Source organism: Corylus avellana, chromosome ca4, assembly GCF_901000735.1.
Source record: "Corylus avellana chromosome ca4, CavTom2PMs-1.0".
Classification (NCBI taxonomy): Eukaryota; Viridiplantae; Streptophyta; class Magnoliopsida; order Fagales; family Betulaceae; genus Corylus; species Corylus avellana.
In genome coordinates, this window is record NC_081544.1 from 28,772,881 (window position 1) to 28,783,534 (window position 10,654).

The 10,654-nt window shown below is 37.3% G+C and overlaps 1 protein-coding gene across 1 annotated transcript in view; it reads right to left on the minus strand.

Moving 5' to 3' along the window:
• LOC132177403 (DNA gyrase subunit A, chloroplastic/mitochondrial) overlaps window positions 1-10,445 on the minus strand; it is a 30,699-nt gene extending 20,254 nt beyond the window's left edge. Inside the window, exons 1-10 of the mRNA XM_059589697.1 lie at window positions 9,805-10,445; window positions 9,128-9,197; window positions 8,934-8,999; window positions 5,975-6,076; window positions 4,481-4,525; window positions 4,292-4,390; window positions 4,095-4,181; window positions 1,685-1,755; window positions 725-833; window positions 552-614 (exon numbers count right to left, since the gene is read on the minus strand). Of these exons, the coding sequence (XP_059445680.1) occupies window positions 552-614; window positions 725-833; window positions 1,685-1,755; window positions 4,095-4,181; window positions 4,292-4,390; window positions 4,481-4,525; window positions 5,975-6,076; window positions 8,934-8,999; window positions 9,128-9,197; window positions 9,805-10,271 (1,179 nt within the window). The 5' untranslated portion in view covers window positions 10,272-10,445. The remainder of the gene's footprint in view (window positions 1-551; window positions 615-724; window positions 834-1,684; window positions 1,756-4,094; window positions 4,182-4,291; window positions 4,391-4,480; window positions 4,526-5,974; window positions 6,077-8,933; window positions 9,000-9,127; window positions 9,198-9,804) is intronic.
• Between the last annotated feature and the right edge of the window lie 209 nt (window positions 10,446-10,654).

Sequence of the window (10,654 nt, forward strand, 5' to 3'; positions counted from 1 at the left end):
AGCAATACAAGATAAATACTGTAGCTGAATATTAGAGTTCTATCACGAGTATTCTTCTATTGACACTTGATGTTTATCTTCCTTATCTTCATCCTCAACGTTGTCACTAGTTGTATGAGTTTGATCTGATCTAATAGTCCAAAGACTATTTCAGAGTGCAAATTATAGATAGCACACAGAACACCACAAGTTTATTGGAACTAAAAAAAAATGAATGGCTTATTAAACAAAGACATTGTTCTCCCAGAAAACATCATTCTGATACATGTAAAGCTGTAGTAAGGTATGCTAATAGTACAGTGAGTAGAAAAAATATTTGAAATGGAAAATTGAGCCAAACTGAAGATGTCAAAGAAAGGATTAACCTTCCATATCCATCTAGACCCAAGTTCCAAACAAAGCCATGTGGAACCTAAAACAAATAGTCTAAAAACTAGAGAATGGTTGTCAATTGCCTTTAAAAAAGAAAAGGAAAGGGAAAAAAAAAAAAATCATCAATCACATGCTGCATTTGATAGACAGACAAATTGTAGTTTTCCTAACTGCATTACCTTGTTTTCCACAAGTTCAGCTATCTTCTCTACCAGGGTAGCTTTGTTGGTCTGATAGGGTATCTGTTTCATTAAAAACAGACAATGAAACAACCAGTTCAACTTTTTAATGACAAGATGACAATGAGTGTATACGTCATGCAAAATCCTATAAAGCAGACCAAGATCATCACCTCTTTTATAATAATAGCAGTTCGTTTTGTTTTAGGATCAAGCAATTCAACATCAGTTTTCCCTCTCACTATAATACGTCCACGTCCAGTTCTGTATGCCTCTAAGATGCTTGACAAAAAAAAAAAAAAAAAGATCATTCATCAAAAATAGTTGGATACGTTAAAATAAGCATTAAGCCATATGGAAAGCTAAGCAATTTTACAAAACAAAAAAAAAAAACAAATGATACAACTCTAGAAGACTCTAGCCAAAAGAACGAAAGCAAAACAGAATACAGGTGTCACTGACCACCCCGTCCATACAAACTACAGTGTAACCATCGCAATCAATAGAATGGATGCATATGTCGGACCATGAGTTGCCATTCCACCTAAAACCAATTGGTGTTAAGGGAGACAAACTCGAGTCTTTTATGGACCTCAACATCGCGCAAAACAAGCTTGTTTTTAGAGCGGTCACAGGGAGCAGTATTGTGTCCCAACAATCTCTCCCTCATGATGATGCTCCTGTGACTCGATTCCATAAGTTCCTAGCTCTGATACCAATTGTCGGACTGTGAGTTGCCATTCCACCTTAAACCAATTAGTATTAAGGGACACAAACTCAAGTCTTTTATGGACCTCAACATCGCGTCAAGCAAGCCTGTTTTTAGAGTGGTCGCAAATAGAGGTATTGTCTCCCAACAGCATATAACAGAATACACAACACCAGAACCCAACATCAATTGTAAGTCATTAGTCCTCAAATCACTCAAATATAACATAGCTAAGACAAATTCTGCAAACTTACGTTGCAGGATTAGACAAGATTAGAAAAAATCGGGGGGCAAAAACAACTGGGAGAGGAAAGAGAGAGAGAGTAATCCCCACTAAAGTTTGTAGAGAAGACGAGCAGAGACACATTCTATCTTAATGCATATCACTTGTGTTCGTACAGAGGAAAAATAGAATTATACTTACCCAATGTTTCCCATAATTATTCCCCCAGTTGGAAAGTCAGGTCCAGGCATGTATTCCAACAATTCTTGCAGCTAACACAAAGAAAAACAAATTAGAGAACTCAAGTTAATGCATTTGTTCCAGTTTCAATAACAATGTAATCAGTTCTAACTTAACCAAAGCAATGACGACAACCAAATTGCGGTAAAATCAGCTCTATTTTGATCTAGCTAGTTCGGCAAATGAAAGATATTTGACTAACAGATTATCTTTTCAATGCCAAGAAAAGCTAGTTAATTGCCCCTTGGCAAAAAAAAAAATTAATTTGACTTTTCCAGTTGCTGCCTTTCAACACATGCATGTTTCAACATGGCATGCTCACAAATTCAATAATTTGTAGGCTACCAAAATCATGCTGCGTTTTTCTTCTTTTAATAGGTAAATTAATATTTTATTAGAAAAGAGAGAACTTAGAAGACATGTGAAGTCTACAATTCCCTCAAAAATTACAACCTGAAGTTCCAAAAGAACAAGCAAATAAGCTGAGTTTCAACAATGTTTAACACCAAATAGTTCAGACAACTCAGGCCAGAAGATTTATCAAACCACAGGTCATCATATTTTGTCATAGCCTTGACTGGTAATTCTTTTTTTCCCCCTTGGCTTTCACGGCATTGTTGTACTGCCTCAAACTAAAAGTCTTCTTAGCCAAACCCATCATTGGCTTTTGTACAACATGGCCAAATCATCCTGGCACAATCAGAATGTCTCATCATTTCATTCTTTTCTATAAGCAATGAATTTGTTGAGAAAAGAGAGAGAGAGAGAGAAGAAAAGAAAGAAAACACAACTCTAGGACATTGGTAGTATGCAAAGAAAACACCAAGAAAGAAAAAAAGAGAAAAAGAAGAATATCTTACATCTAGTTCTCAATTCTTTGTACCCAAAACCTATTGAAAGCACACATTGAATCAAAACCTTTCTCTCTTGCCTCATATCCATCTCATCATGAAAATAATATTTTTCATCATCCATTAATTTTCCATCTCAAATAATTCTACCTTCCTGTCACTAAAAGATACCGCCACCTTGTTCCCAAGCTTTCTCATCCTATCCTCTATTATTTCTTTTTGGAATTTATATCTTCCTCTTCAACCAAACTTGCATTCTGCTAATCTTTGTAGTCATACTCTCAGTCTCCCATCAAGAAACCCCATTGCCCGTACATGTTACTCTTCCACTTGCTAGTTAGAACTCATACAATTTTGAAGGGCAATGTGAATCTCATTAGCCACTCACAAAACCAATCAAATTATAGTGCACATAGGAAGAAAGTGCATGTCAATTGGTTATTTAAAATTCAGGATCATATATCAAGAGAAGATGTTGATGATAAGTTACAGTCCAACTGTCCAACTATATGATTAGGGTACGTTTGGTACCCAGAATGGCTATTCCATTAGGAAAAAGGAATAGCTTTTATTAAGAATTAAAGAAGTAGGAATAGAATAACCTTGGATAAGGATAGAATCCTTATCATATACTCTAACACTTGGAATAGCCATTTCCAGGAAAATAATTATTACTTAAATTGAGGAATAAGTCATTGAAATATCATTAAAGGCGAAAAGCGCGGCCCAAACATACAGGAAGTATACAAGAGAAAGCCTAATTCGGAGTAGAAAAAAGTACAAGAAAATCATTAAAACTAATCACCAAGGGAGCCAAAATGCAACTAATCACCAAGAAAATCATTAAAACTAACATTCCACTATTCACTTTCCTATGGAATAGACATTCCGCGTACAAACATACCCTTAGTTTTCTCATCAATAGCAATCCTAGTCAATATTGAAATGAAATCGCAATTCAAATTTATAGAGAGTTATACCAATGAACTAAGCTAGAGTTACTTCAAATTCCAAAAGCGAAATGAATACTCCAGAATATTTTTTAAATTTTAGACCTTAAATATTGCATTTGAAAAGATTGGCCTTAAACTCATTCCAAGCACACTGTAAGATGATTAAAAGCAGGAACATTCCTCCCCCCAACACACACACACACACGTATATCCTCTAGGTTGTCTTGTATACTTCCTTCAAACAAGTGCCAAGGGATACAACACGTACAGCTAAGTATTTCTCAACACAATACTTTTTTTTTTTTTTTGTAATAAACCAATGTCATTAAAAGCGTAAGGCGCCCCTAAGTACAAGAAGTATACAAAAGGAACCAGCTAACTAGCAGGGGCATTCACACAACAATACTAAGACATGTACGCGTAAAAAAATTATTAAAAAGAGAGAGAGAGAGAGAGAGAAAGAGAGAGTTTCAAACTTTTTTTTTTTTTTGATAGGTTAGAGAGTTTCAAACTTATATCATGTATTCTAATTAAATGTGAACAAGGACTGAAAGTTCGGTTACTAACTGTAGCTTCAGGATTATGAATCAAAGCACAGAGAACATCTACCAACTCCCCAAGATTATGAGGAGGAATGTTGGTTGCCATGCCGACCTGAAAAAGAATATCAGATTTGAGCATAAAGAATACACTATTGTTCACAAAACAGCAGCATAAAAAATTTAAAAGAATAAAAAAATAAAAAATAAAAAAGATGAAGTCACCGCAATCCCAGAAGAACCATTTAACAATAAAGTTGGAAGCCGAGAGGGTAGAAGTGAAGGTTCTTTTTGTGAATTATCAAAGTTTGGTACAAAATCAACCTGCAAACAATGAAGCGTGTGATGCAAAATCACATTGATGATGAAATTAAAGCATGAAGATGACAACAAAAAGTAAGGAACAGCACTAACTGTATCTTGTTCTAAATCCGCCAATAACATTGCTTCTGTGAGTGCCTGCAAAAATAAACCTGAGTAAATGACTATCCTCTAAGATGCATGTTTTCTTTACAATTTAAAATAAATCGTGAAAATGGGACATAATCAAACTATCTAATGCACTATAGAACTGTTACAACTGCCAGAGGCTAACACATTAACATTAACATTGCACATAATTAATCAAGAATTTGGCACAGACATCATGATTCTAGAACACGATCAACGAGAAATGAACTTTAATGTAGCATTCAACACAGAGATAAGGCCATTGCTAGCATCTAGGAGAGTATATAGAAATTTCAATTAAGAAGGCAGAAGGATATCAAGCCTATTTAAATTGCCAAAGCAAATACAGGACAATATTCAAAAACGATATCTAAAACAAAGAGCTTCAAATCTTAGCATGCACTGGAAAAACTAAAAAAATACCATCTAATCCATACTAGAGCAACATCAACACAAAACTAACCTGGTATAAGCAAAACCTGCTGGAAGAAAACCTAGATCAACTGAAACTATGCGACACGAAAGGGAAGTGAATTTTAATTGGCCCAAACATGCAAAAATTTGGACAAAACTGGCACTGAACCAACGAGAACTTGAAACAGAACCAGCAAAAAAAAACTAAACCAGCAAAACCGGAAGCTGACTCAAAGTTGGTTAGGCTTTGGGTTGACCCGGTTTGATGGACTCCAACGAAGTTTGATGGATCAAAATGGACCCAACTTACTGGAATAGTCGTGGATCCAAAGTTGAAATTATACCGAACTTTGGATAGCCTTAACCCAGACAAGAGACTGTTTGAGCCTTTAACCAAATATTGATTTTCTCTTCCAGTTCAACACAGGGAACTAGGGTTCTGCAGCTACCTTTCATTAATGGCAGCCACAATCATGCAATTCAAGGATTCACACACGCCGGCACCAACACAAACAATCATCTCATGTACGAACAATAACTATCGCAATCACTAAGAACAGAGGTATCTTGATATTTTCCCTATTTCTTAAGACAGAGGTATAGAGGTCCTTGCACCATCTACCTCCCTCTTTTACAAGAGACAAGTGTTGACGGGAATAGCGCAACTACCAATGATTCTTTTCTTGTTCATGATCTATTATAAGGATTAGAGAAGACACTTTGATGTCCTCGGACAATCTTTAGGAAAACTAATGCCATTGCTCATGTAAATTGTTGAACTAGTACAAGTGGTCCCCAAATTTTGACACATTGATTGTGCAAATTGATTGCTAACCTATTCATTACAGCTACTGATTCCTAGGGCCCTTTCCTCTTTTCATACGTCAGTTGTCAAGATTTTGCTAAATAGTGTCCGTCAACTAATAACCACCAGCCTCATATTCACAACAATAAGATTTTTCTAAAGCAGAACCAGTACTCATGCATGGATGGCTTATAAACACAAGATGGCATCTTCAAGAGAAACAAAGTATTTGAACATACTTGCAATCTGCACTCTGTGTAACGCATGGCAGCAGGGGGATCTGCGTCAATCGAACCAAAATTCCCATGACCATTGATTAGTGGAGACCGTAAGGAGAAATCCTGGAAGAAACGCCATTAAGAAAGATTACTAGAAATTTCAGAAGAACAGAAAGTAAATAACTACCTACTATACCCAAATAAAAAAACCATAAATCGGAATGGAAGAGCAAAACTAGCAGCATCTAGACAGCATGAGTCACTTGAATATGAGAACATGGTAATAATTCAAAATTAAGTACATAGATTTTCCTATACAATGTTCATATTTTTAACACACATACAACAAAGGCACGCGGGGGTAAGGAAAAAGATAGAGGCAGACAGCACCCAGAAGACATTATTTACCGTAAGTTTTATATAAAAAGCCCCTATCTGGCATGCTTTGTTGTAACTCTAAAATAGAATAAAACTCTTTAGACAATACGAGAACATTTTTAGTGAAAATATTTAACCTAAAAACATCTTTTCTCGCTGGGGTTAAGAATATGTGAAAGTGCTTCTCTATAAGAATAAGTAAGTTATGAGGTGTGAAATGGGAGAGAACGAGTTTGATAATTGGGGTTGTGAATAAGACAGCCTTTTTAATTTTCAATTCTTTTATCTTCATATTGAAAAATAATAAGAATGAGAGGTGTTAAGCATTTTAGCTTTATCATCCAAGTGTTGAGCTTTTTTTTAGGACCTCCCATACAGTATCGTCACTGCAATAGAGTTTAACCACCAAGTTTGGGATGGATTGGAGTGGTTCTTCTACCCGTAAGCGTTTTTCCCCTTTTAAATTTTGGATATTTGACATGCTAGGATGAACCCTTTTTTTGTGATATCTGGCGACCACAGTAGCAGTAAATAACAAGGATAGTTGACAATGGCAATGGCCCATGGTCGGTGGGGAATGGTCAACAACCAGCATGGGTCAGCCAACGACCAACAGGGGCAACTAATGGTGATCCAAGTCTTCAGAGTAACAACTTAATGCAGCAAAAATTGCAGCAGGGTAGAGCCCACCCCTCCCAAACCCCACTTAGGTGGCACCAACACAGGGTAATAAACCTTTATTCCATTGACTCGCAAAACATTCTCGCTTTTGACTGATTGTCCTATGTTGTGTCAAGCACAGGATAATGTGGGAAAATGTTGTCCTACAAGTTAGTTTTCTTTAAACAAAAAGAGCCTAAACTGAAATAAATCAAGTATATAGGAATCCAATATTTTTAGCTACTGTACCTTTTAGGATCAATGACATGGCTTTTGCCTACAGACTTTTGACATGAAACAAGACACTAAAAAGGTATAATGCGACAACCTTAGGATGCAACTACTTAGATCATGTCTAATCAGCATTTGGATGCATTCTGCATAAAGACACTAAAGGTGCCATCCTGCCAATAAAGAGAAAGCCAAACACGTTGCATACATAAATGCCCATTTATCCTGATAAATTTGCAAACATGACACCAGATTTTTTCTTTTTCCTTAAAAAACAGTGCAACACGACAAGAAAACTAGATTCATCCTGCCAGGTGAGCCTCTTCATGTGAAGCCCATAATTTTCAAAAAGATTACGAAGTAGCATAAAACCTAGCCAAGATTTCAAAAAAGTCTATATATTTTGAAAAACATCTTGAATTAAGAAGGAACAAAGCCTCCAGAAAAGTTTTTTTTTTTTATAAGTAATGAAAACTTTTTATTGAAAAAGCATAAGGCGTCCCTAAGTACACAAGTCATATACACAAGGAGCTCCCACAAGCCCAAAACCCAAGCAACAACAAAAACACCCTCAACCCAAAGACTCCGGAAAAGTATGTCTAGATTGTGTAAAGATAAGCAAAGAGGTAAGTCCAGAATTACCAGACTCCTGTACCCACTCTACAAACCGCAAACTGGATCATGTTTCCTAATTTAAGGTACTTCCACATTCCAATCCCCAAAGCTGGAAAAGGTTATATCCAGGTCCCACAATGCTTTTATCAAGGGTAGACAGATTTTAGACTCTGTCCTTATCACAAATGGAATGTCTCAATAGTAAAATTATATCAAGGGTTCCCACGGTGCTCTGTAAACTCAACTTAGAGAAGGCTTAGGACTGTGTTAATTGGGAATTCCGGTTATATCTATTGAGATGTGGTTTCAAGGGCAGATGACATGGTTGGATCGCTCATTGCATCTTTACGGCTGGATTATCTAATTTGATTAACATATTCCTTTTGGCTTCTTTGATAGTTCTCGAGGCTTGAGGTAGAGGATCCTTTATCCCCTCTTATGTATGTTGTTATCATGGAAGTGTTGACTAGAATGTTGTCTGTCACAATGGATAGGGGGCTTTAATCAGGCTTTTCAATAGGATCTAGGGATAAATTTGAGTTACCTGCGTCTCTTCTCTTATTTGCAGATGACACAATGATATTTTGTGCGGCTAATCCTGATCATCTCCATAATTTATGCTGCCTTTTCTTATGCTTTGAAGTTGTATCAGAATTGAAATTAACCTGGCTAAATCAAAATTAGTCCTCATAGGCGTTGTGGAAGATGTTGGAGGCTTGTGGAATGTTTTCTTCAATCAATTTGGGTTCTCTTAGGTTATATGCTTAGACGAGTAGTTCACTTGTATGCTTGTTGGTGGACTGCCGGCAATACTCGGAGTGTTATTGTGTAGAAGATTGTACCTTCGTTGCCTTTGGTGGGGTAATTATATAAATCAGTAAAAAGGGTAATTGAAGGACAATCTAAATATATTTTTTGGCCAAAGGACTAACCATTCTCTTTCCACTTCTCTATGACGCTAATTTATATAAGTGAACAAACAATTGGACACAAACATAACATAGGCATTCAGTGCTAGACAGACAGGCCTTGATTAGCAATGGACAAATCAACTCCTCTGTACCTCTCCATGAACAAATTACAATTCCACTATTACCTGTGCCATTCGCACTAAGGAATCATATACAGCATTGTCTCCATGTGGGTGAAATTTGCCAAGAACCTGCAACAAATAACTATAAATTTTAAACATCAAATTATGCAGAAATGGATAGACAAAAGGCCAAAGCCACGATATCGATACTTTTAAGCCAAATAAAATGAAACAGAGCATTATAGTCAAATTTTAACCTCTCCAACAACTCTAGCACATTTCTTGAATGGTTTTCGTGATGAAAGGCCCAATTCGTGCATTGCAAATCTGTGGCCATAAATTTGAGAGAGAACAAGTCAATTACAAACCTTACAAAAAAATTGACTTGTGATATATATTCGTATTGAATTCACATGTGATACGTGAAAACACATAGATAAATTCATTCATAATAAATACAACTATATATACACGTACATTTATATATAAGCACAGATGTATACCGTCCTAGTCATCAGATAAATGAATACATAACTACATCAACGAATCATCATAAGATACCAGCTTAGCTTCTTACATTTTCCACTATTCCAGGCCCACGAAGCAAAACCTCAATCGTTTTTATTTTGTTCACATTTTTCCATCAAAAGGACATTCAATTGAAATTTTGTTTAACTCTACTTCAGTTTAGAAAACGTTAAAAATTTGAAAATGCAGACGAAAAATAAAAAGATGAAAGATTTTTTGATAAGTTAATCACAACATAAACAAATTGACAGAAAAAAAAAAAAAAAAGTTGAAAGATAAAGCTGCCACTATACATAGTTTGCATTATCTACTAACGAAGTTGCAAGGGCTCTAAAGTTTGCTTTCCCCTCATTTCCTACACTTCCACACCAACCAAACAGCACCAACAAAGAAAGCAGAAGCTCACAGGATTCGGCGGTGGACGGGCTTGAGACCGTCGCGAACATCGGGCAAAGCCCGGCCGAGGAGCACCGACATGGCGTAGGCCATGTAGGCCTCGGTGGCCTCCTTGTGGAGCTCGGAGGGCACGACTCTGCCACCATCGCCACCGCCGTCGCGTCCAACTATGCCCTTGACCAACAAGCTGCCGTTCCCATCTTGCCCATCGTCGCCATCCTCCTTCTCCGTCTCGTCCCTTCGCCTCGCTCTCACCACCGCCGGCCGGAGGGCCTGATACCGAGAGGAAGATCCACGTTTGCTGGAGAGAAAGCGGAGGTCAGAGAGGGAGTGGCGGATGCCGGAGGAGAGGCGCGTGGGGGCGAGGAGGAGAGAAGGGCGGTGGCGGAGCAGCAATGTGGAAAAGCGAAATCCGGAAGAGAAAGCCATGGGAGAAGAAGGGACGTCTGAGACAGAGAAGAATTGGGAGGGTCTCATAGAGGTGGCATTTGCTGTGGTTGGACTTGGGCGTGTTACTGTTGCGGGGTGATAGGGTTTTGGGGGGAAAATGGGTGGGACTCAGAAAAAAGTGATAAACCCTAAAGCAATTTTTTTTTGGGGACATGCGCGCCAAGGTTTTAAGCAGACACGTGAAAGGCACGCGATATATTTTGAAGGGAAAGGACAATATATGATGCAGGTGCTGTAACTTCTTCTATTTTTTTGAAAAGTCTGAGGTAGTCGTGCAGTGTGTACACATGACCATAGTTTTGTTAATAATTTTAAGGTTAAATGCCTTTTAGCTCTCTTATGGTATGACCTAATATTAAGCGGCCTTTGTCTTGAGCCTAAAAGTAGAGATGGTCATTTTGTTCATGTTA